The sequence below is a fragment of the Mandrillus leucophaeus genome, unplaced genomic scaffold (assembly GCF_000951045.1).
Source record: "Mandrillus leucophaeus isolate KB7577 unplaced genomic scaffold, Mleu.le_1.0 Scaffold421, whole genome shotgun sequence".
NCBI lineage: Eukaryota > Metazoa > Chordata > Mammalia > Primates > Cercopithecidae > Mandrillus > Mandrillus leucophaeus.
Window position 1 is genome coordinate 2,834,751 of NW_012104488.1, and position 26,451 is coordinate 2,861,201.

Genomic DNA, 26,451 nt, shown 5'->3' on the forward strand with positions numbered 1-26,451 from the left:
ATGTTGGCCAGGATGGTCTCGAACTCCTGACCTCAAATGATCTGCCCGCCTCAGCCTCCCAAAGTGCTGGGATTACAGGCATGAGCCACCATACCTGGCTTGAATGATGTTTTGTTATTTCTATGGTGTTGTTTGTAATGTTTCCAGTATCATTTCTAATTGAGCTTATTTGGATCTTCTCTCTTCTTGGTTAATCTAACTAATGTTCTATTTTGTTTGTTTTTTCAAAGAGCCAGATTTTGGTATCATTGATGTTTGGGGCTTTTTTGTTTGAATTTCATTTAGTTCTACTCCGATCTTTTTATTTTTTTTTCTTCTTGTAGCTTTGGGTTTAGCTTGTTGTTGTTTCTCTAGCTCCTTGAGGTATGATATTAGGTTGCCAATTTGTGCTCTTTCACCTTTTTTGATAGAGACATTTAGTGCTATAAACTTAGCACTGCTTTTGCTGTATACTAGAGGTTTTGATAGCTTGTGTCATTATTATCATTCAATTCAAAGAATTTCTAAATTTCCATCTTTATTTCATTGTTAACCCAGATATCATTCAGAAGCAGATTATTTAATTTGCATGTATTTGTATAGTTCTGAGGGTTCTTTTTGGAGCTGATTTCTACTTTTATTGCTCTGTTGTCTGAGAATATACTTGATATGATTTCAATTTTTAAAAATTTATTGAGATTTATTCTGTGGCTTATCATATGGTCTGTCTTGGAGAATGTTCCATGTGCTGATGAGAAGAATGTTCTGTAAATATCTGTTAAGTCCATTTGTTCTGGAGTGTCATTTAAGTTCACCGTTGGTTGACTTTCTGTCTCAAAAATCTGTCTAGTGCTGTCAGTGGCGTCTTCCACCATTATTGTATTGCTGTGTCATTTCTTAGATCTAGTAGTAATTTTTAAAATTTAAACATTTTTAAATGTTTTATAAATCTGGAAGCTCCAGTGTTAGGTGCATATAAATTTAGAATTGAAATATCTTCTTGTTTAATTGATCCTTTTGTCATTATATACTGACCATCTTTGCTTTTTTTAATGTGTTACTGCTTTGAAGTCTGTTTTGTCTGATGTAAGAATAGCTACTGCTGCTCACTTTTGGTTTCTATTTGCATGGAATATCTTTTTGCACCTTTTTACCTTGAGTTTATATGAATCCTTCCATGTTAGATGAGTCTCTTGAAGACAGCAGATATTTGGTTTGTGATTTTTTTAATTCATTCTGTATTTTTTAAGCAGACCATTTAGACCATTTACATTCAGTGTTAATGTTGAGATACAAGGCACTCTTCTCTTCATCATATTAATTGTTACCTAGATAGTTTTTTTTTCATTGTGTTATTGTTTTATAGGCCCTGTGAGTTTTAAGGTTTCAAGAGGTCCTGTTTTGGTACATATTGGGCTTTTGTTTCAAGGTCTAGAACTCCTTTTAGCATTTCTTATAGTTCTGGTTTGGTAGTGAAAAATTCCTTCAGCATTTGTTTGTCTGAAAATGACTCTTTCTCCTTCATTTATGAAACTTAGTTTTGCTGGATACAAAATTATTAGCTGAGAGTTATTCTGTTTAAGGAGGTTGAAGATAGGACTCTAATCTTTTCTAGCTTGTAAAAATATGAAATCTTCATGAATTTGTGTGTCATTCTTGCACAGGGACTATGCTAATCTTCTCTGTATCATTCTAATTTTAGTATATGTGCTGCAGATGTGAGCACTCTTGGTTGGCTTTGCCAAACTTTTCCTAGACTACATTACAGCCTAGGACGTTTCTGCTTTCAACCAACCTTCTCTCCCTGTCCTTTACTAGAACTAAGACTTACATTACTGTCAGACTGCTCTCCTGGCCTCTTCCTGCTCCCTATTTCCTTTTACATGGGTGTGTCTCCTAACATGATCCTTTCACATGTAATCCCATCATAGTGTCTGCTTCTCAGAAGACCAGATCTAAAACTAGGAGTAAGAATAGTGATATGAGAAAATAGGAGGTAATTTGTAACTGGCTCACTCACTGTGTAGCAGGAAGAGGATCTGTTCTGATTGGTAGATGTGACAACAGTAGATCCTGGCCCAACGTGGCAGTTCATTTCATAAAGATTACACTGGTGATGACCTTGGAAAATGTTGGAGTGGAGTACTGTGGAAGAAGCCATGATGCAGGCATTTGCTACTAAGTTTTATTGACAGCCTACATAAGGGTAATGAGAGGCTGAGGACTATTAACAAGTATGTGAAACCAGAAAGCCTTGGTGGTAGCCTCATAAGAGGCCCTCTATACCAGTAGTGGAAGGGTGGACAGGGTAAAACAATAGGCTAAAGACCTAAACGTGAGAGTTGCAGAGCTCCAGAGGCATCTGAATGCTCAGCCCAGGTAGGTCTGTTATGTGAAGGGCAGGGCCCTGATAGGGATGACCAGGGATCCTGAAAACTCTGATAGGACATCTGGATAGGTGCCCCTGAGGATCTGGATTCTACAAGTCTACCTGGACCTTCCGGGTGTGCAGAGGTGGCCCACCCTTCCCTAATAAGGGCTAGAAGAGTATCCACTGTGCTGGAAGATGCTGTGGAGGCCTCTTCCCAACAAGACAACTGGTTTCCCCCTTAGGAGCTGCACCCATCTCCTCCCTTGGCTGCCAAGCCAACTAAGAATGGTGCTGTTCAGCATCTCTAGTTAAAGAAAGAAAAGCAAAAACATAGGAGCAGGAGGCTGAGGACAGCCCAGCAGAAAGCATAATTCTTTTACTCATTTCCCAGATCTGAACCAATTTCCAGAACCAGAAACTACTGACCAAAGAAGTGGCTGGATTCCTAAGAAGGGCCCTGCAATACTAGTCAAAGCTTATGTTATGACAATATCCATAGTCCTCCCAAAAGGGACCTCTGGCCATTTACACAGGTGACTGTACACTGAGGAAAAGGAAATAACTAGCTCTCAAGGACGATTGAGCACAGAGTCCGAGTTGACATTGATTCCCAGAGTGGAAATCTATGACCAAATTCCAAATCACAGTGGGCTCAATGTGCCCACAGACTCCCCTACCCCTGCAGTGATAATTATCTCCATCACCAAGTACATAATTGAAATAGATATACTTGACAATTGAAAGTTACTCCCTTATGGGTCCCTAATCTCTGAAGTAAAAGCTATCATGGTAGGGAAAAGACCAAATAAAAACTGCTGAAACTGCTCCCTTCACCAGACCAAAATCGTAAATCAAAAACATGTCTTATCCCAGGGAAGACAGTAGAGATTAGTGCCATAATTAAAGACTTAAAAGATGCAAATATACTGGTGCCTATCATAGCTGTCTTTAATTTGCCAGCCTAATGGCTGCAGAAACTGGATGTCTCTTGGGGAAAAACTGTAGGCACTACAGACTTAAATTAGTAGCCTCAATTGCAGCTACTTTGCCTGATGTGATATCACTGCCAGAGCAGATTAATAAGGTTTCAGGTACAGGGTATGCAGCCATTGATTTGGAGAATTCATTCTTTTCATTTCAGTTAGAAAAGGGGATCAAAGTATGTGACTCCTTGTTTCAGCTAGAACATATATACAGCTTGAAAGTTGTCAATCTTGTCATTACAACAAGAAAACGGTGAACAAACTGAAAATCAGTGACTTTTCTTGGACCCATTGGAAAACTGTGTTTGCAAGGCAAACTCCTACCCTGAAATCTGGATAAACAGACAAAAGTGGACAGTCACAATTGAGATCTGTTCACCTAAAATGAGAACTGCTAGAATTGTAAACTGGTAGGTGCACCTGAATGGTAACTTTGATTAATCACTGGAGGGAAAATAGACAAATCCATTGTGAAAGTTGGAGACTTCAACATCCCACTGTCAGTGATTGATAAGCAGGCAGTTGACCTGAACAGTGCTACCAACCAACTTGATCTAATTGACATTTATTGAATATTCCATCCAACACCACCAGAACACAGATTCTTCTCAAGCTCACATGTAACATTCATCAAGATAGACCACATTCTGAATCCCCTATTAGATTCTTAGCTTCATGAGAACAGGGTCTAGGTTTGTAATTCTTAGTGTGCTATCCCTAGCACAATGCCTGACACATAAGAGGTGCTTATAGGCAGTTTTTGAATAAATAGGTGAATTGTAAAATTAGGCTACAAGACAAGGAAACTAGTCAGGTTGGGAACACCAGTAAGATATAGTCTAAGTCACAAAGGAAGTACAGGTATATTAAAAATGTTTAAGCCTCAAGAGTTAGAATTGCAAATTCACACCTGAAAGTAACAGAAAACATCCTCTGTCATAGAGACTGCCACTTGACTAATATTCCTAAGTCCATGTTTTCATCATGTCTCTTCTTTAGTAACTTGGAACAGCTCCCAGTTCTTAGACTCCTGAGCCTAACATGTTAAGCCTTCTTTATCCAGGTCCTTCCCTAGGTATCCTACTTTGTCTTTTATTTATTGCTCAAATGTTTTGCTTCAGCTCTATCACTACCATTAAATAATCATTTCTGATTCAAGCCTGTGACCAATATATAGCTCCTTCCATTTCACTTTTTCCATCGAAATCCTTCTCATTTTAAGGACTCTGTTGCCCATGTTGATCAACTTCTTTTAAAAACTTCTGAAGTATTTATTGTCTATGTTTCACATTTTGGCTTTTAATAACATATTGCCTGTAATTTTCACTGCTATTTGAATGTACTTTTTTTGGGTATGAATTTCTAAAGTTTTGAATCCCATCTAATTCAGGTCATCTTTAAAGCAAAAATAATTTGTGTTCCAGAAAGTTATTTGTAAGCTAACTTCTTTTAGAACTTAGAATACATTTTCCATTAAAACTATACTAAAAAGGGTTGGATTCATTTTACATCTATAAATATATTTAACAAATTATGTAACTGATCTACGTTACTATGGTAGCCTAAACTTGGAATTCTTGGAGCAAGCGTCCATGTAGCAGAATTTTGAACTACCTCCCTCACCCCCTGATTATCCCTTCAAAAGCTCTTCATATTGAGCAGTTTATTTCATAGGGCTTTAATTTTCTATAAAATGACTCAGTTTAGCTTCTTGCATATGTTTGCCTTTTATTGATTTTCTTCCGGAGCAAATTTGTATTTGGGGGAAGGGAACTGGAAACCATTCATGATACTAGTGTGTAATTAATTTTTGAAGAAGAATAATACCTACCTGAGAAATATCACCCAATTACGTTTTAACAGGGATGTTAGTCAAATATATATAGTGAGGATGTGTCATTTCTCAGGGATTTGTTTTATCACTAGGATTATTTTGAGAGACTGAAACTTGCCCTGTTTCACCGAATTATTCTCTTAATATAATTTTTAAAATTCTAATAATTGTTAAGAAGTATCTAAGAGAGAATAAAGTGTTTAGAGAAGTAGCTGTATTTCCAGAAGGTGTGAGCTCTGAAATATCTTGCAGTTTTGCTTTGTGGAGATTTAAATCAACTGCTTCCATTTTTCTTTGAAGGATTCTTTTAATAGATATAGTGACCTAGATCATGACCAATATAATTGAGAGAATTTGACTTGAAGATTTTTTCCCTTTAATTTGCAAGAATGTGAGAACTCATTGGAGTTACTGAAAATGATCAGTTATCAGTTGGGGATTAAATTTTAAACCAAATGAGTGTATTATTGCTCTGACCTCTAACCCTTTTTTTCTCTACTTTCCTACCAATGTTTTAGGGAACTTGATTGTAAATTCAACAAATACTATAGCCTCACAATTCCTTGAACTGCTTAATTCTATTAATCCCTCCCTCTCCCACTCCTTTTCGGAAACCCATATACCATGGCCAAACCCTGGGCTTTAACATCTCCTTTGTAGAGGGCATTTTGGTTTGGTTTGATCAGCATTCCCTCTGACTTCTTCTAGGACAGAACTCCCCTCATTCTGCAAATTGTATTTTCTCCTTCTTTCAATCATATGTTTATATCAAAAGAGTTTTCACTGCTTTGTATGTCCCCAGAGCTCATTAGTCTAGAGGTGGAGACCTTACATAGACTGGCCAACCATAGTATCTCTTAGAAAAGAGATACTCACCCCCACCACTGATCCAGAGCTGGGCACAGAGACAGTTCAAGAAACCAAGCCCACTAGCTCTGGACCTATAGTTAGATGGCACTTTTATGCACAGAGCAGAGCCCAGAACATACTTCCTAGGTAAAAATCGTTCTTTAAAGATCTATGTTGGGCTATCCAGTATATACCAATCTTCACCCCTCCAGCCACCTTTATCCTTTCAGTTGGAGCAGGGAATCTTCAGGTTTTCATGACTGAAGGCTTGAGCCACAATTAAAAGCATATTTGAAGCATGACTTGAATTCCTAGGTATAGTTCAAAGCTAGTAGTACTTTTATTTATTTAGGTATTAGGACTAATCTTTGTGGCACATGTTAGAAGTCCAAGACTAGCAGGACAGGGCCAGTAGGAGACTACATCTAGCAGTAAATCAATATATTACATACTTTCACACCCAGAAGGAAATGGAGGTGTTCATCATTCATCAGGTGCTGGCACAGTCATGATGTTACAGTTCCAATAGCATTATGTGACAGTGGGTCAGGCTGGCCTTAGAAAATTATTTCCACTCATCTCCTTTTTGTCTAAGGATGAGATCACATACCTCCCCAAGGACTGTGTATTTGGTAATCTGAACACTATGTGCTGAAGTGTTGGCAGAGGAGGTTTAATTGTTAACATAAGTCATTTCTGGGTGGTAGATTCCAGTTGGGTGGGGCCGAGCATTTCTGGGCAGCACTAGAGGGGTAGACAGTTATTCCTCTATATGAACTTCCTGAAAAAGTTTCTGCATGTGAAAGTCTCTCAGCAGGGGCATCTCTTAATGGTTTTCCCAGAATATAAGAGAAAACTAAAAAGTGTGGGATGATTAAACAACCCAGACCTAAGTCAATTTAGAGTAAATTGGCACCTGGGTCTATTGGGCTAAAATCAACTGATGAATTTACCTAAACTCACAAATGCTCTGCAGTGAGTTCCAACAGCAAGTTCCCAATGGTGTATTTCTGATGTTCAGTTCTGTGATCACAGGGCAGGCTCTGGAGGCAAGTCTAATCATAAAGAATCCAGCTTTCCTACAGAACAGGCACAAGTTATCTTCCAGTGGCAGTGTGGGTTTTCTTTGCTACAAATTTAGCTCTATGCCTAGCATTCTGCCTTCAACTCATATGCTCTGAGCCACTAATTATGCTAGGCTGCCAGGCTTAGATATCAGCCAGTTGACTGTCCAGCCAGTCCCACCTGAAAAGGATGGTAAGATTGTTTTTTGGCCTAACAGAGCCCTTTTGAGTCAAACAAACAAACAAACAAACTTCCTTCTCAGAACTGATAGATTGCCAAAGTATGTTGCTGGCTGAGGCACTGTGGTAGGAAAGGTAAAACTGTATCAGGAACACTTGTCAGGATGAATTGTTGCTGTTTTGAGGTTGGAAGGCATCTTGTATAATCAACTCTTGCCACCAAGCAGCTGATTGATCTGGAAGGATGGCACAGTAACAGCGGCTTATGTTGTCGTCTCTTGTTGGTAGGCTAGACATTGAGCAGCAGCAGTACTAGATTAGTCTTGCTGGGAAGGAGCCCATTATGTTGAGCCAACGCAAAGTCGCCATCTCAGCCACTGTGGTTACTGATCATGAGCTCATTGTCTACCCACTGGGGTGACCAAAAACAGAAACCAGATGCTATCTCCTGGTTAAGTCTTTGTTCCATATGGTTTAATGCCTCTTACGTAGTGGGTGCTCTCTGGTGAAAATTACTGTGCAATACAGAGATTTCACCCTTTGTTCCCACTTTTATAGGACCATCCACATACCTCTTTCCCAGATTTCCTCATCCCCAGTCATCAAGTCAGTACAGATTTCGGCCCTCAGTGAATATTGGCCAGGTAGAAGGATTATAAGATTCTTGAAAGCTTTTCTGCATTTCTATATGTGACACCCAGGAAACCGTGCACTTCTAAGTCCTCTCTGAAAAGCTAAAACAGATGGGGGTAGGAGGTTCTTATGAAAAGTAGCATTCAGAAAAGAAAGTTCTAGAGTTTGTGAGGGATGCACTGACACCAAAAAAGAGAAATAATATGATCAGGAAAAGGAGATTATTTATCAAGCCAAAGAAGTGAAAGAAGTAGAGTGGTAGAATAGGCACTAAAGGTTGGTAATCAGGAAAATTGTGAGGATATTACAGAGTAGACTAGTTCTAGAAACTAAGACCTTAACCTAGATACCCCTCATCACAAATAGCTGGAGTTTTTTACATAAGGGTTTGCTTACATTTATTTCACTAATATCAGGAAACTAGTGTAACTCAGATTGGAAGATAAAAATTATACATTTTAATTGTACATTTATCTAACAATTTATAATTATGTATATGTATGGTATTATTGATGTGGATCAAGATAATTCACTACATTCCATCTTTTTATAGAAAAGGTGCCATAAACTTTTTCCTGTATTTGGATGCCTGTTTGATCCTGTTTTTATAGATTTCTAAGTTAGTTTTTCACCAGGAAATAAAAATTGACTTAGAGTATACAGTTAACAATAGGACATCCTCTTTAAATGTCTTTGCCTGTACCTCTTTTTTTACAATGGTAACAATAAAATGAACACGCATATAATAATTGTTTACCTTCTGTGGCCTTTGGAGTCATTTTACCTGGGTTCCATTCCAGCTCTACCATTATTATCTGTGTGTCTTTGAGCCAGTTATGTAATCTCTATCAGCTGCAATCTTCTCAACAGTCAAATAGAAATATATTAGCCATTTCAACTGTAATAAGGATTTAATGAAATAATCTATGAAAAGCACTTAGGCCCAGGGCTCCCAGAGGCATGGAGGTGGACTGGGCTGGGCAGGCCAAGCGAGGAGGCATCTCCATTGGAGCAGGCCATGCCTGAAGGCCACCAACTGCCCACCTGCCTCAGGCAGGCCTGTCAGCCACCCCCTCCCCTCCCTGCGCCCAGTCCCTGGCAGGGCCAGAGAGGCCACCACCTGGTGGGAGTCTGGAGAAGATGAGGCAGGAGAATAGGGTCTAGAGACAGGGAGTCTAAGGCCAACCTGCCTCTGACTTCTTGGAATTCAACCTAAAGGAAAACTTCAACCTCTGATTGGTCACGAGCTAAGTCTTTACTTCAGCCTCTGATTCGTACTTTTGGGCCAAGTCTTCACTTCAGGGTTGGTCATGGGCTGTCTTCATTTGCATAGGGTGTAACCAGTTGGAAACCTCTAAAGGGTATTATCAAGTTCTTTTAGTTAATAACCCCAGGGAACATTATACTCAGACCTCTTGAGCCACTTGCTTGAGTCCGCTTCACTCTGTGGAGTGTCCTTTCACTTCAGTAAATCTGTGTCGCTGGCATCCATTGCTTTATTTGAGCATTTTGTTCAAGTCTTTGTTCAATATACCAAGAACCTGGACAACTCGAGAACCTGGACAACTCGCAGTCAAGACTTCCCATCCGGTAACAAAGGGAAGCCAAGAAGCACTTCCTGGGGGAGAGCTCATAATGTTCCTGAGGGAAGCCACGACAAGATGGTGGCTCTGAGGGGGAGACAGGGACCAAGTGACTCAGCTCATCGCCAAGGGGCAGGACGCTGCCTTCTAATTCGACCATCCTGCCCTTGGCCCTCACTGTCATGGTGGCTTTCACCACTGTAGTCCTGCTACCTACATAGGCTGTGGTATCCGAGGGAGGGGGATCCTGGGAATCCCTGGAGCCTGCCTTCTTGTAAAGAGCAGGGCCCGAGCACAGGAACACATTTTAGATGTGCCTGCAGGGAGCAGGATTCCTCGGTAGGCACTCATCCGGCAGCTTCAGGCTCTTGGTTTTGATTGTTTTCACACCTGTGACAGATGACATGGCCAGTCACACTGTAATGTCTGGAGAAACTTAACGGAAAGGAATCCCGATCCAGATTCCAAGAGAAGGTTCTTGGATCTTGCACAAGAAAGAATTAGAGGCAAATCCATAGAATAAAGTGAAAGCAAGTTTATTAAGAAAGGAATAAAAGAATGGCCACTCCATCAGCAGAGCAGCCCCCAGGGGTGCTGACTGGCTATTTTTTTTTTTTTTTTTTTTGCTTATTTCTTGATTATATGCTAAAGGAGTGGATTATTCATGAGTTTTCCAGGAAAGGGGTGGGCAATTCCTGGAAATGAGGGTTCCTTCCGTTTTAAGACTATACAGGTAATTTGCTGATGTTACCATGGCATTTGTAAACTGTCATGGTGCTGATAGAAGTGTCTTTTAGTATGCTAATACATTATAATTAGCATATAATGAGCAGTGAGGATAACCAGAGGTTACTTTTGTTGCCATCTCAAGTTTTGGTGGGTTTTGCCCCATTTCTTTATTGCATCCTTTTATTGACAAAGTCTTTGTGACCTCTACCTTGTGTCAGCCTATTTCATTCTGTGACTAAGAATGTCTAACCTCCTGGGAATGCAGCCCAGTAGGTCTCAGCCTTATTTTACCCAGCCTGTATTCAAGATGGAGTTGCTCTTGTTCAGATGCCTCTGACAAAAACCTCTGTAGGGGACCAGGACTCAGCAGACAGGCTGTGGCCCAGACAGCAGCTGCCGAGCTGATGGAGCCTGCACCCACCCAATTTGGCCAAAGAAGCCCCCATACTCTCCATGAAAAAGATTTCCAGAAGCTGCTGTGTCAATAACAGTCTCAAAACAAAAGCAAAACCACCAACACTGAAGATCATTCTAGAGTCTGATTTGAAAACTAGGGTCACATTCTGCAGGGACTTTCAAGTGGCAAAAAAATCACCCTAGTAACCAGATCTACAGTCTCATCCATCACACCAGGGAAAATGCTCCATTCGCCGTTCCTCAGCTTCTGGTTCTGGTTTCTGAGTTCTCTCTATATTGGAGGGGTTTTAAAGCTAGAGGGACCTTTGCCCACTTACTCATTCACAGGTCTGAATATGGAGGTCAAGAGGGGAAGTGACATGTCCTAAGTCAGAGTAGATAAGAAAATAAGCCGTTGACTGAGCCTTAGTGTATACTGGGCACTGGCTAGCTACTGGGGATATGGAGATGAAGAAAACATAGTCCCTTTTACAAAGAGCTCCATCTAGTAAGGTAGAAAGATTGTTTTTCTTTTTTTTATTTTTATTTTTTTAGATGGAGTCTTGCTCTGTTGCCAGGGTGGAGTACAGTGGTGCCATCTTGACTCACTGCAACCCCCACCTCCCAGGTTCAAGTGATTCACCTGCCTTAGCCTCTCAAGTAGCTGGGACTGCAGGTGTGCGCCACCACGCCCAGCTAATTTTTGTAATTTTAGTAGAGAGGAGGTTTCACCATGTTGACCAGGATGGTCTCGATCTCTTGACCTTGTGATCTGCCTGCCTCAGCCTCCCAAAGTGCTGGAATTACAGGCATGAGCCACCATGCCCAGCTGGTAGACAGACTCTTTGTAGGCAGGACCAGGCTTCCCTGAAGCAGAAGGAAACTTGAAATTAGGGTAATGAGCCTCACCAGGGGTGGCCACCACACTGCCCTGAGATGATTATGTGTGGACACAGGGCTATGACACAGCCCTGCTTTGACCTTGTAGCTGTGCTGTAGGGCTAGATGGGGCCTGAAGTGGCCTGAGCTAGGGGCTGCCATGAGCTCTTTCCACTCCTCCAAGGCATTGAGTAAGTAATGTCACTTTCTATTTGTACAGCAAAATCAAGAGTACAGTTTTCTATAATACCAGGTGCCTCCCCTACCCCCAGCTCAGTGAGTGGTCTACCTGGTCGATAGGCCCTTGTTTGTGTTAGAGACAGAACACTAGTGGTAAGCTCTGGCCCACAGGCCACTGGCAAATGGAAGCAGAGCTGCAGAGCCCTCAGGAACCACAGAGCACCTCTGTCTGCCACACAATGCCCACCCAGCTTCTGCTGGCCCACCTGTGGGCAGTAGTAATTAGTGATGTGCAGCCTAGGACTAGTGCCAGGGAACCTATGGACACTCTGGGTGATCGGACATGTGCTGCTGTGGTGGCGTTTATGATCAGGAGATGACATGCAGTGAGAAGAAGGGAAGAGACGGCCCAGAGGGGTTCAGACCAGGGTGAGGTCCACAGAAAGGCCAGGGCCAAGATGTGGTCAGCACCCCAGGCCAGTGGGGGCCTCGTATCACCCATGCTGGAGGTCAGTCCTTGACTGCTCCAAAACCTCTGCTTGAGGGATTCTAAATGAAATGAGCAGGGCTTCCCTTCAGGACATGACTGAGTGATATGGTTTGGCTCTGTGTTCCCACCCAAATCTCATCTTGAATTGTAATAATTCCAAATGTCAAGGGTGAGACCAGGTGGAGGTCATTGATGATGGGGGCTGTTTCCCTCATGCTGTTCTCATGATAGCGAGTTCTTACAAGATCTGATGGCTTTATAAGTGTCTGGCATTTCACCTGCTTGGTCTCATTCTCTCTCCTGCCGTTTTGTGAAGAGGTGCCTTCCACCATGATTGTAAGTTTCCTGAGGCCTCCCCAGCCATGCAGAACCATGAGTCAACTAAACCTCTTTTCTTTATAAATTACCCAGTGTCGGGTATTTCTTCATAGCAGCATGAGAACAAACTAAAACAGTGAGCTTCTGAGAAAAGCATGAAAAAACAGGCCTCCTGAACTTCCCCAAGTGACTGATGCAAATCACATCCCTCACACTTCACAGCACGCTGGAGATCTTTAAGGACAAACTGCAGATGATCTGAATGACAGCACTGACCATCAGCAACCTGCACAACTGCCCAGCCAAGAAATTGTAAGATGGAAGCAACACTTGCAGGCAAAGAAGGAGAAGAAGGAAAGGCCGGAGCAGACCAAGGCAAGAATGAAACAGCCCATGAATACTGGAGTGAGACAACTGACCTCCCTGGCCCACACCGTGCTGAGCGCCCTGTATCTGCTCAAGGGTGATAAGAGACTATGTGGAGGACGGGGACTTGGCAGTGAATGGGGATCAGCGAAGGACATAGTGGGTCCCCCAGCATCCCGGCCACAAGTTCCTCTGAAGACTGTGGATGACAATGGTAGCATAGGTGCATCCTTCTTATTTCCTGAGGGGTAGTTGGAGAAGCAGAATGCAATTGTGGGAAGAAATCCAAAGAAGGAAAGAATTCACAGGACAAGTCCAAAGTCTGATCGGCAAATAGGCCTTTCCATTTTTTTCATGGAGTCTTGCTCTGCCACCCAGCTTGGAATGCAGTGGCACGATCTTGGCTCACTTCAACCTCTGCCTCCTGGGTTCAAGTGATTCTCCTTCCTCAGCCTCCCGAGTAGCTGGGATTACAGGCATGTGCCACCATGCCAGCTAATTTTTGTATTTTTAGTAGAGACAGGGTTTCGCCATGTTGGCCAGGCTGGTCTCGAACTTCTGAGCTCAAGTGATCTACCTGCCTCGGCCTCCCAAAGTGCTGGGATTACAGGTGTGAGCCACCACGCCAGGGAGCAGGCCTTTCTGCAGGGTGCAGGGGCACAGCCTGAGGGGGAGTTCCTGAAGCTGGAGCTGACCCTCCCCACTCTATCTGAACTGCATGGAGAACACGTGATGGGGCCTCAGACCCTCCCCACTCTATCTGAACTGCATGGAGAACACATGATGGGGCCTCAGACCCTCCCCACTCTATCTGAACTGCATGGAGAACACATGCTGGGGCCTCAGCAGCAGTCCATGGAGGAGGACGCCTACTGCCTGGACCCCGACCAGAGACTCCACGAGGCACCTGAAAACTTGAACTGCGTATATCACACTGCTACAAGTTGTTCCAAGAACTGGCCCAAGAATTGAAGAAAGACACTTCCAGTTTTCAGAACAAGACCCTCTTCCATGAGAAAACACCTCAGGAAAGCTGGGCGACTGCCATGTCCACTGAGAGAGCACTCTGGGCACTCTGGAAAAAAAAAAAATGACCACAACAGGCAGAAGCCAGCTGACTGTGAGGCCAAGTTCCTGCCCCCACAGGGGCCAGGAAGTGCCAAAGGAACCTGGAAGTGCCAGGGCTCCCAGGAGGGAGGCAGGTCACGATGTGAGGGCTTGGGTCCAAAGCACCAGCGGGTTTGGTTCTGTTTTCCCTGTAGCCGGGTTCTGAATGCCCACAGCCCCAGCAGAACATCAGCCAGTGCTGCTCCTCTGAAAGCGCTTTTGATTGGTCTCTTGTTAGTTGAGCTACTATTCATTAGTTGATGCTGAAATTGCCCTTATTGAAGTTTGATAGACAGTGTTAGGTTTGTACAATACCGTTTTTCAAATAAAGATAGCTTACTATGAAAAAAAGAAAAGCACTTAGTACAACACATGACATATTGTTAGGGTTCAATAAATATTGTGAGTATTGCCATTACTTAAAAAGTACACATCAGCTTGGTGCAGTGGCTCACGCCTGTAATCCCAGCACTTTGGGAGGCTGAGGCAGGTGGATCACCTGCCTGACCAGGCTGAGGTCAGGAGTTCGAGACCAGCCTGGCCAACATGGTGAAACCATGTCTCTACTGAAAATACAAAAAGTTAGCCTGGCATGGTGGCAGGTGCCTGTAATCCCAGCTACTTGGGAGCCTAAGGCAAGAGAATTGCTTGAACCTGGGAGGCAGAGGTTGCAGTGAGCCAAGATCACGCCATTGCACTCCAGCCTGGGTGACAAGAGTGAGACTCTGTCTGGAAAAAAAAAAAAAAAGTACACATCATAGAATTATGAAATCACAGAATGTTAGGTATACAAGGCATTTGCTAGTGAATACATTGATGGTCATTTCTTATTTTGTTTAGAACATGAATACATATAAAATTTTACTATTTACATTTTCAGGAATCCTTAAACACATTACTTAAACAGCTAGAAAAAGAAAAGAGGACTCTTGAAAGTCAAGTGAAATACTATGCACTTAAACTGGAACAAGAATCAAAGGTTCGTTTTTACTCTATATATACTTAGCAATTCCTTTGAAACTGCCATTATTTCTAATGTTATCTACAAACCTACTCTATAATTATCACAAAATGCTTACAAAACTATTTCCTATACTATAGAGACATACACCTTAACTTAGTCTTGCTAGTATTGCTAATCTTCTCATATGCTGGACCCTTTACTTTTGTATCTTCACATAGGCTTACCAGAAGATCAGCAATGAACGCCGTACATACCTAGCTGAAATGTCTCAGGTAACTCTTTTTTATTTCCAAATTCTAAGTGTTTCTTCTTACTATAAATTACATTTTTCACTTTTCTAGGTTTTGTTTTGGTTTGGGAGAGAAGCAGATGTTGGAATTAAGTTTCTAAATATGGAGGGTAGACAAGAAAATACACAACTTGTATAAAAGATAAAAAGGGCTGGGTGTGGTGGCTCAAGCCTCTAATCCCAGCACTTTGGGAAGCCGAGGCGGTCGGATCACGAGGTCAGGCGTTTGAGACCAGCCTGACCAACATAGTGAAACCCTGTCTCTACAAGAAATGCCAAAAATTAGCTGGGCCTGGTGGTGAGCACCTGTAGTCCCAGCTACTTGGAGGTGAGGCAGGAGAATAGCTTGAACCTGAGAGGCGGAGGTTGCAGTGAGCCGAGATCACACCACTGCACTCCAGCCTGGATGACAGAGCAAGACTCAATCTCAAAAAAAAAAAAAAAAGTAAAAAGGACATAACTGTTTTCCAAATTAAGAGATTATTTTTCATATTTGCTTCCTTAATTATCCTTTTAGTTTCATCCCTAATCACTAGAATTCCAACTGGTAGCTGCTATCTCTGTACTATCATGAAATTCAAGGCACTTCACTTTATAATAATGCATGGTAAGGTCTGAGAGATCAGAATTGCTGTTGGTAGAAGTGCGTACTTATAAATACAGGACAGGGAGGTGATCAGTAAGTTATGAAAGATGTTGCATCTATTTTCAAGCTATTCATTTGCCTTTCAGTTTTATTTATGATATTGTTGGTATTGTAGAGTTTTTGTTTTGACCTTGTCAGAGCTATCTTTTATTTATGATTTCTAATGTTATAGTTAAAAAGACCATCTCAATGTTTCACAGCATTCACCACATCTTTTAGTATTTGTATAGCATAATATCTGACATTTAAATATGTAATCAGTATTAATCTTATTTTGGTAATGTTTTAAGATTAGGATGTAAACTCAGTTTTCAGTGTGTATTATCCAAATGGAAGTGTCCAAAGAGCAGTTGGATATATGACTCTCAGGAAACAAATAAAGATTTGAAAATTGTTAACATATAAAAAGTGAAGTAGGCCAGGCATGGTGGCTCACGCCTGTAATCACAGCACTTTGGGAGGGCGAGGCAGGTGGATCACGAGGTCAGGAGATCAAGACCATCCTGGCTAACACGGTGAAACCCCATCTCTACCGAAAATACAAAAAATTAGCCGCGCATGGTGGTGGGCGCCTGTAGTCCCAGCTACTCCGGAGGCTGAGGCAGGAGAATGGCGTAAACCCGGGAGGCGGAGCTTATAGTGAGCCGAGATCGCACCACTGCACTCCAGCCTGGGCGACAGAGCGAGACTCTGTCTCAAAAAAAAAAAAAAAAAAAAAATGAAGTCATTGAATGAATGAAATGCATTGGGAAGAATATACGGTGGGAAAAGAAAAAAAATAGTCTAGGATATAGCTGTGAAGTTCAACAGTGACGATCAAGGGAAAAAGAGCCGAAAAGAGGGTTGGAGTCCTGAAGACACAACTAGGTCTGACAAGGAGGTAGAGGATATTGAGGATGGGAGTAGCATGAAGAATAATCTGCTAGTCACTGATCCCGAATATCTAGAGGGATTAATGAAAGGATTGAGAGGAAGAGCATTAGGTTTGGGGATTAGAGCCAATAGGGGGATATTTAGAAAATTTTGAGAAAGGTCTATCATGGGTAAAGGGAAGTGTTGCGGTGTTGACTAAGGTAAACAAGAAGAAACTGAGACAAGATAGGATCAGCTCTTGCAGTCTCTTGTCTATAAAATGGATAATTAGCTTAAACTTCATGGTCCTTGATACTGGGCTGGATGCATTGATTCCTCCTAGAACACAGGCACCCTTATGCCTTTCCTCAGACTATGTGCTTGGAATGTGCTCCTTCTCATACATGCCAATTCCACTTCCTTCAAGGTCTAGCACAAACGCTACCTCTTTATGGGGCCATGACGTGATGAAAAGACCAGACTGTAGTGGGATTGCAAATCTGAATCTGAATCCCAGCTCTGCACTTGCTATTATGTGACCTTTCTGGGCCTTAATTTCCCTCCTCACCTGTGAAAAGAAAGTATCAGTATCTTGCAGGGGTTTTGTGAGTATGTAGAGAAATAATATATGTGCAGTGCTGGGTGAAGTTTCTGGCACATAGTAGGTTTTAAATTCCAGTAAATGGTGAATATCACTTTCCTATGTTTCTTTTCTGATTTTCCGAGCCCCTCTGTGACAGGGACACCAGAATTTCTGCTTGCCTTAGCCTTCCTCCTGGTCCCTTATTGCTGATACATCTGTTTGCTTCACTCAGCCGTAGGTTCCTCCCTGAGGTCAGGCAGGGTGACTCATGCTTTCTATTCCCTTTCACAAAGAGTGGCAAAAAGGAAATATGCAAAATTCTTTACTGAACTGAACATAAAATAGAAATTTATGTTCATAATATTAAGCCCAAGTTATTAAGAAAAAGGTGATATATAAAACATTGTTGAAGGATTCTTTTAAGGTTAAAAGTAAAGTCTTTTGTCCCCAAGGCATTCATTTACCTTTGTTTATCTGAAAAATTCACTTATGTGAAATAATCCTACTCTGACTCCACAGGATCACTGAACATACGATAAAAGCCTATTTTAACAGCTTCCCAGGAAGATGTTAATCCTGTCCCCAGTATAAATGTTAATAAGGATTTTCACTCTAGAGTGAATTGTTAATCTCTATAGTGAAGGACAGTCCTAACCATGTGGATACTATGGTGATTGGAAAGGTTAATGGATGATTTGCAGTTCTTCCCAGGCTGAATACATAAATAATTGATTCATTGGTAGATAACTAGAGCTATTTGCTGAGTGTGCTGTTTATCCTTCTCCTGCTGTCCTCTCTGTGGCTTTGTCTCACTCTTGATTCACTGTTTTGAATGAAACTGAGTTTCCCCCTCTTGGGAGTCTTCTGATATGCACAACGTAAGAACACTACGGACATTGCTTTTTAATACATAGGTACGTTACATTACTTAAAGTCAGGCAGAAAGACTGATTAGAGCTTTTTGCAACACATAATAAACTTAAGCTTTAGCTTCTATCCTCGTAAACCTAGAATTTTAGCAATGGCTGTGAGAGGTTGAGGAATATAATGCTTTTAGCTCACAGATAAGGAATCTGAGGCTTTTCTGTTTCATTATCGGGAAGTTCTAATTGTTAAAATTGTTAAAATATCATATGATGCCTCTTATTCTCCTTTCCTGAAACTTCCTTAAAATCCATTGGTTTTAGTTACATCCTCTGAAGAATAAGAACAAGTCTACACTCTTCCTGCAAGATAGGTTTTCAAAGATTTGTAAATGCCTCTCAGTCTTCCCTTAGTTTTTTGTTTTGTTTTGTTTTCTAAGCTAAAATATTAAGTTACATTAGCCATTCCCATAACATAGGTTCCAGACTGCCCAGGTATTTCAGCTGCCTTTTTGGACAATTCTGTTATTGTTCATTTAAAAATGTGGCTCCCTAGGTTTAAATGTAGTACTTAGGTTTAAATTTAGTACTTTAGATATAATGTCAACAGCATAGTGACCAAAGTCTTAACTAACTCTGCCGCACCCATTTTTCTTCTCTGCTGCCTATCATTCTGAAATACAGATACAATAGTGTTGTTTCCTGTTAAAAACCTTCAGTTTGCATTACCCAGAGGATCACAGCAAAGCTCTGTGGTGTGGTCTCTATAGGGTCCTCTCCAACTTGGCTGTACCTGTCTCTGCAACCTTGTCCCTGCTAATATCCTAGACTGCCGTTAGACCAAATGCTATGTGCAGTTTCTGGATATATCTACTGCTTTATACCTGAGGTCCTTACTGTTCCTTCTACCTAGAATATCCTTTCCTTAGTTCTTAATTGGCTGCTCTTCCATGTGGAGCCCCCCAAACCCTCAATTAACTACATCTCCTGTATGCTTACAAAGCACCTGTGCACATCTCTATCAAGGCACTTAATTATAGTCACCTATTTATTTTGTTGTTTCCCCAATAGAACTAGGACCCGTTTGTCTTTGTACCTAAGTGCTAATGTAGTGGCAGCATATAGTAGATGCTCCATAACATTAGCTGAAGGAATGAATGAATTCTATTTTCTGTTCCAATATACCCAAACCTGTCACTCATATCAAATGATCTAATATCTTAGCTCACACACAAAAAGCTTCTCTTACATATGCTGCAGAAAAACCAGGTTATGGGAGAGTTAATTGAGAATTGACTATCTCTCTTATTTCTGAAATCAATTATGTACTAAGAGGATAAACACTCAAATTTTTGTATTTCAGGGTTCTGGTTTACATCAAGTTTCTAAAAGGCAACAGATGGATCAACTGCCTAGGATGCAAGAGAATCTAGTGAAAACGTAAGTCTAGCTACATATTTTCTTTCTAATTAATTACATTTGCACATAAATGCCACTGACAAAACAGGTGTCCACTATATTTTGGAAGCAGAACGTCTAGGTTTTATAGCAACAATATAAAATTGCAGTTGGTAAGAGAACTTAAAGAAGTTGTGATCTGTTCCACTATTTATACACATTTTTTTTTAGATCTCAGATACATTTTTGGTCCTCAAGCACAATAATATATTAGTTTTTAAACTAAAATAATATGTACCTAGGAGAGCTTAAAACTACACCATTAACAATGACATAAACATAGTCATACCTTGGAGATATTATGGGTTTGGTTCCGGACCACTGTAATGAAGCTAGTATCACAATGAAGTGAGTTATACAAATTTTGGGGTTTCTCAGTATATATAAAAGTTATTTTTATACCATTATACCATTACTGTAGTCTATTAAGTGTGCATTAGCATTATGTCTAAAAACAACGTAAATATCTTAATTTTAAAAGATTCTATGCTGAAAAATGCTATTGATCATCTGAGCCTTCAGTGAGTTATAATCTCTTTGCTGGTGGAGGGTCTTGCCTTGATGTTGATGGCTCCTGATGAATCAGAGTGGTGGTTGCTGAAAGCTGAAGTGCCTGTGGCAAATTCTGAAAAGAGGGCAACAACGAAGTTTGATGCACCGATTGACTCTTTTATGAATGATGTCTCTGTCATTTGTGTTGTGGTTTGATAGCGTTTTACCTACAGTAGAACTTCTTTCAAAATTGGCATAATCCTTTCAAAGTCTGCTGCTGCTTTATCGACCAAGTTCATAGAATATTCTAAATCCTTTGCTGTCATTTCAAAAATGACATCACAGCATCTTTACCAGGAGCAGATTTCATCTCAAGAGACCACTTTCTTTGCTCATTTGTAAGAAGCAACTCCTCATCCATTCAAATTTTATTGTCAGATTGCAGCAAGTCAGTCACCTCTTCAGGCTCTACTTCAAATTCTAGTTCTCTTGCTATTTCCAAAACATCTACCGTTACTTCCTCCACTGAAGTCTTGCACCCTTCATAGTCATCTGTGAGGGCTGGAATCAACTTCTTCCAAACTTCTTTTAATGTTGACATTTTTCTACCTCCTCCCATAAATAACAAATGTTCTTAGTGGCATCTAGAATGATGAATCCTTTCCAGAGGGTTTTCTCCCAGACCCATCAGAGGAATCACTATCTGTGGCAGATATAACCTTATGAAATGTATTTCTTAAATAATAAGACTTGAAAGTTAAAATTACTCCTTGATAAGTGGGCAGCAGAATAGATGTTATGTTAACAGGCATTTAAGCAGCATTTATCTTCTTGTGTATCTCCCACAGAGTTCTTGGATGTAACCAGGTACATTATCAAAGAGTTATAATATTTTGAAAGGAATCTTATTTTCTAAGCAGTAGGTCTCAACACTGGTCTTAAAATATTCAATAAACCATGCTGTAAACTCTAAACTCTTGTGCTGTCATCTGGGCTTTGTTGTTTCATTTACAGAGTACAGGAATATTAGGTTTAGCATAATTCCTAGGATTTTCAGAATGGTAAATGAGCATTAGCTTCAACATAAAGTCACCGGCTGCATTAGACAAGTCAACCTGTTTTTTTTGATGCTTCGAAGCCAGGCATTGTCTTCTCCTCTCTAGCTAGGAATGTCTAGGTGACATGGTTTTCACAGTTTCCTCCACATTTTATTTTTAAAGTCACATGGACTGTGGGTCTGAGATAGGGGGATTTCCAGAATCTTCAGAGGTTTGATAATAATGGAGAAGGCCGGAATTTCCCATTTTTCTCAGCTGGCATCCTTTTCCAACAGAAGGTTGTTTTGTGTACATTGAAAATCTGTTGGTTAGTGTAATTGCCTTCATCGATGATCTTAGCTAGTTCTGGGTAACTTGCTGCAGCACATAAGACATACTTAATTCCTCCAGCAAAAAATTGCAGCAACAGGTATGACATCAACACTTGCTACTTCACTTGGTACTTTTATGTTATGGAGGGAGCTTCTTTCCTTAAGCCTCATGAACCATCCTCTGCTGGCTTCTAGCTTTTCTTCTGCAGCTGTCTCACTTCTCTCAGCCTTCATAGAGTTGAAGGGATTTAGGGCCTTCCTCTTGATTAGATTTTGGCTTCAGAGAATATTGTGGCTTCTTTGGTCTTCTATCCAGACCACTCACATTTTCTCCATGTCAGCAAAAGGCTGTTTTGCTTCCTTATCATTTGTGTGTTCACTAACGTGGTGCTTTTAATTTCTTTTAAGAATCTCCCCTTTGTGTTTACACTTTGGCTTAACTGTTTGGCACAAGAGGCCTAGCTTTCAGCCCATCTCAGCTTTCAACATACCTTCCTCACTAAATGACTAAGCTTATCATTTCTAGCCAAATTAAAGTGAGAGATGTGGAACTCTTCCTTTTACTTCAGCACCATAGTAGGGCTATTAATTGGCCTAATTTCAATATTGCTGTGTCTTAGTGAATAGAGAAGCCTGAGGAGAGGGAGAGAGACCCGGGAGTGGCTGGTTGGTAGAGCAGTCAGAACATACATACCTTTATTAAACAGTTTGCTGTTTTATATGGGCATGGTTTATGGCTCCCCAAAACAATTACAGTAGTAACATCAAAGATCACTGATCACCATAACAGATATAGTAATAATTTAAAAGTTTGAAATATTGTGAGAATTACCAAAATATGACACAGGTATGAAATGAACATATGCTATTGGAAAAATGGTGCTGATCGACTTGCTGAACAGAGGGTTGCCACAGATCTTCAATTTGTAAGAAAATGCAGTATCTTTGAAGCACAATAAAGTGAAGCATAATAAGACAAGGCATGCCTAAACAATTACAGCATCAGCCCTACCCTTTTTAGTCAGGAAATATGTTCACTGGAGTGGACACTAAAATAAACGTAGATGCCAGTGCAGTTTAAACTGTTTTCCTATGTAAATAAAACCAATTTAAGATAGATAAAGAACAGAGGGCCTGGTGCAGTGGCTCATGCCTGTCGTACAACATTTTGGGAGGCTGAGGCGGGAGGATTGCTTGAGGCCTCAAGTTCAAGACCAACTTGGGAAACATTGCAAGACTCTGTCTCTACAAAAAATTAGAAAAATTGACTGGGTGTGATGGTGTGCACTATAGTCCCAGCTGCTTGGGAGGCTGAGACAGGAGGATCACCTGAGCCCAGGAGTTCAAGGCTGCAGTGAGCCACGATTGCACCACTGCAATCCAGCCTGGTTGACAGAGCAAGACACTGTCTCTTAAGAAAAAAAAACCAGGAAAATGTTTTGTGAGTTTAGAAGGTTATATCTACACGCAATTTTCCCTGGTCCTAAATACAGAAGAATTACTCAGGTAATCCTTGTCTGAGTAACTTTATCCTATGTGGGGGAAAACATTAATATGTAACTTAACACTATAAAAAATTAAGCCAAGATGTGAATCAGCTATAAGTCAGAATCCTTTTTAAATATAGGTCAAGGTAAGAGCCACTCAAGTATAGCAAATTTCCTTGGTGGAGATTAATGAGGTAGCAACATTTTGTCCAATAACCACTGTGTCCGAGTCCCCAAGACCACTCCCATCCATATTCAATGGTTCACTAGAAGAATTCATATACTGTCAGAGTCCCCAAGACCACTCCCACATTCAATGATGCGCTAAAAGAATTCATAAGGATTGGCATATATTTGTACTTATGGCTAATATATATTTCTTTCCTTCCTTCCTTCCTTCCTTCCTTCTTTCCTTCCTTCCTTCCTTCCTTCCTTCCTTCCTTCCTTCCTTCCTTCCTTCCTTCCTTCCTTCCTTCCTTTCTTCCTTCCTTAGCTAAGGAAAACAAAGCAAAATCAACAAAGGGATAAAGCTCATGGGATGAATTCTCAGAAAATTAGGCTCAAGCTTCCAAAAGTTTTCTCCAAGTTAGGACCACATAAGACGTACATAATTCCTCCAGCAAAAAATTACAACAACAAGTATGACAGTACTTGAAGTTTTATCTACCAGAGAAGCTCATTAGCTACTTAGCACCTAATGTTTCTACTGGCAGCAGATCACATAGGCTTCGTCTGCCTGGCGTGCACCAAAATTCCAGACTCCCGGAAGGAAAGCAGGTGTTCAGTATAAACCACATTGTTTGTACAGACAGCATAGGCATAGTGAATCATTCTTTTCATTTGGGAAAAGGTTTATATCAGTGTAGGGAACTGTTTACCAGTAAGTTTCCAGATACCAGCCAAGGGCCAACCTCGCAAGCAAGCTTTTCCAAAGACAGTAGTCTCAAGCCTGCTCTGTTGACTTTTCTGCACAACCACCCTAAATATTTTTATTAATATCTTGAAGTTCAGATTTATTTTCCAATTCAAATCTGTTCTAAAAATATATTACCTCTGTTATTCAAATTTGCTTAAATAGTGAAGAGGGAAATATTTCAAAAATGAAAGTTAAACTTCTTTATTCTAATCATATATTAGCACATACACACATATATGTCACCAGAATATAGGTCTTTGAGGGCAGTTTGGTTTTCCATTGAATATTGCTGGGAGTCGGATCTCTCAGGGAGTAGACTCTGAAACAGGAATCAGCAGGTAGGAAGTTTATTTTATTTATTTATTTATTTATTGAGATGGAGTTTAGCTCTTGTTGCCAGGCTAGAGTGCAATGGCACGATCTTGGCTCACTGCAACCTCCGCCTCCCAGGTTCCAGTGATTCTCTTTCCTCAACCTCCCGAGTAGCTGGGATTACAGACACATGCCACCATGCCCAGCTAATTTTGTGTTTTTAGTAGAGACGGGATTTCTCCATGTTGGTCAGGCTGGTCTCGAACTCCTGACCTCAGGTGATCCACTCACCTTTGCCTCCCAAGGTGCTGGGATTATAGGTGTGAGCCACCGTGCCTGGCCTTATGTATTTATTTATGTATTTATTATAAGATGGAGTCTTCGTAACCCAGGTTGGAGTGCAGTGGTGCAATCTCTGCTCATTGCAGCCTGTGCCTCCTGGATTCAAATTATTATTCTGCCTCAGCCTCCCAAACAGCTGAGATTACAGGTGTGTGCCACCATTCCTGGCTAATTTTTGTATTTTTAGTAGAGATAGAGTTTCACCATGTTGGTCAGGCTTGTCTCGAACTTCTGACCTCAAAAGATACTCCCGCCTCAGCCTCCCAAAGTGCTGAGATTACAAGCATGAGCCACTGCACCTGGCCAGGAAGTTTATTAGTGAGCATTCTTAGGATCAACACCTGTGGGGGAAGGCTAGGAACCAGGTTTGGGCAGAGAGAGTAGGGCTATTGCGCAGCCGCAGCCCCATGTACCAAGCTGATTTATCCATGACTCAAGTGTGGGCCTTTTATTCCTCTGGCAGGATGACCCAGACTCTTATCCCTGGAGAATCTGAGCTTCTGTTTATCATGTCCTTTCCAGGTCATGGCTAAGATACTTGTCCACTTACTGTCAAAATTGGACAAGTTACTACCAAAGGACAACCAAGTAGATCACCTGGGTGCCAAACTCATTCCTCCCCACCCTCTTATGTAGCAGCAGTGGTGAATCAGGCTGATGATCGGCTTGTCTGTGAGGCCCTCCACACCACAGGTCTGAACAGAGCTTAAGGCGCTGGGGCATTGAGGTGGATGACATGGTCTGGGATACCTGCCCATTCAGCTGGTTTGTGCCCTCCAGCACTGCTTGTGCTTGATCCCAGATCAATCACTTCCACCTCTGATGAAACTTAATGTTGAATACAGTGCCTGGCATAAATTGGTGTTTAATAATTTTTGAATGAATTTATGACTAAATGAATGGTCAAATGGAAAAAAAAACCTTCACTCTCTGAAACTATAAACAATGCAAATCATTCATCTAATAGAAACATAGAAATACCTCTATAATCATCCAAATTAGTGGATCATTAGATAATTGGTACTACCTCAAAATATTGTTTTTCTTACTGGCTTAACTCTGGAAGTTAGTATCCTCCTTTTGTTGATGACTCAAATTTGGGTCTTTAAAGGAAGTTATGGTATTACGCACCTCACAGAATGGGATATCCAGATGACCAAAGGACATGTGAAGAGAGACTCAGCATCATTACTCATCAGCAGAATGCAAATTAAAATTACAAGATATAACCACAAATTTTGAAGATGGATGATTTCAAGTGTTATCAAGGATGTGGAGGAATAGGGGATTCTCATACACTGCTAGTAGGAGTATAAATTTATACAACCACTTTGGAATACTCTATTAGTTTGTTTTCACACTGCTATAAAGAACTACCTGAGACTGGGTAATTTATGAAGAAAAGACATTTAATTGAATCACAGTCCCACAGGCTGTGTAGGAAACATAGTTGGGGAGGCCTCAGGAAACTTACAACCATGGTAGAAGGGCGAAGGGGAAGCAAGCGCCTTCTTCACATGGCAGAGCAGAAGAGAGAGTGAATGGAGAAGTGCTACACATTTTCAAAAAACCAGATTTCATGAGAACCCACTATCACAAGAACACTAAGGGGGAGATCTGCCCCCAGGATTCAATTATCTCCCCCCAGGTCACTTCCCCAGCACCAGGGATTACAATTCAACATGAGATTTGGGTTGGGGACTCAGGGTCAAACCATATCAAATACATTTTAGCATTACTTTCTATATTTAACTGATCATACACCTTCTCTATAACCCAACAATTCCAGTAATATATCAAATAGAATGGTGCATACATTTACACCAAAAGAACAAGAATGTTCATAGCACTTTATTCTTGACAGTTCAAAACTGAATACAGCCTAAATGTCCATCAGTAATGGGATGGATAAAAATTATATATATATATATATATAT

At 41.0% G+C, this 26,451-nt stretch overlaps 1 protein-coding gene across 3 annotated transcripts in view; it reads left to right on the forward strand.

Annotated features, from left to right (window-relative positions):
- Positions 1 to 26,451, forward strand: part of CCDC169 (coiled-coil domain containing 169) — a 72,984-nt gene that overhangs the window by 35,672 nt on the left and 10,861 nt on the right. For all 3 annotated transcript variants that reach the window (XM_011993003.1, XM_011993004.1, XM_011993005.1), the window contains 3 exons: positions 14,822 to 14,920; positions 15,124 to 15,177; positions 19,502 to 19,578. In XM_011993003.1, the coding sequence (XP_011848393.1) occupies positions 14,822 to 14,920; positions 15,124 to 15,177; positions 19,502 to 19,578 (230 nt within the window). The remainder of the gene's footprint in view (positions 1 to 14,821; positions 14,921 to 15,123; positions 15,178 to 19,501; positions 19,579 to 26,451) is intronic.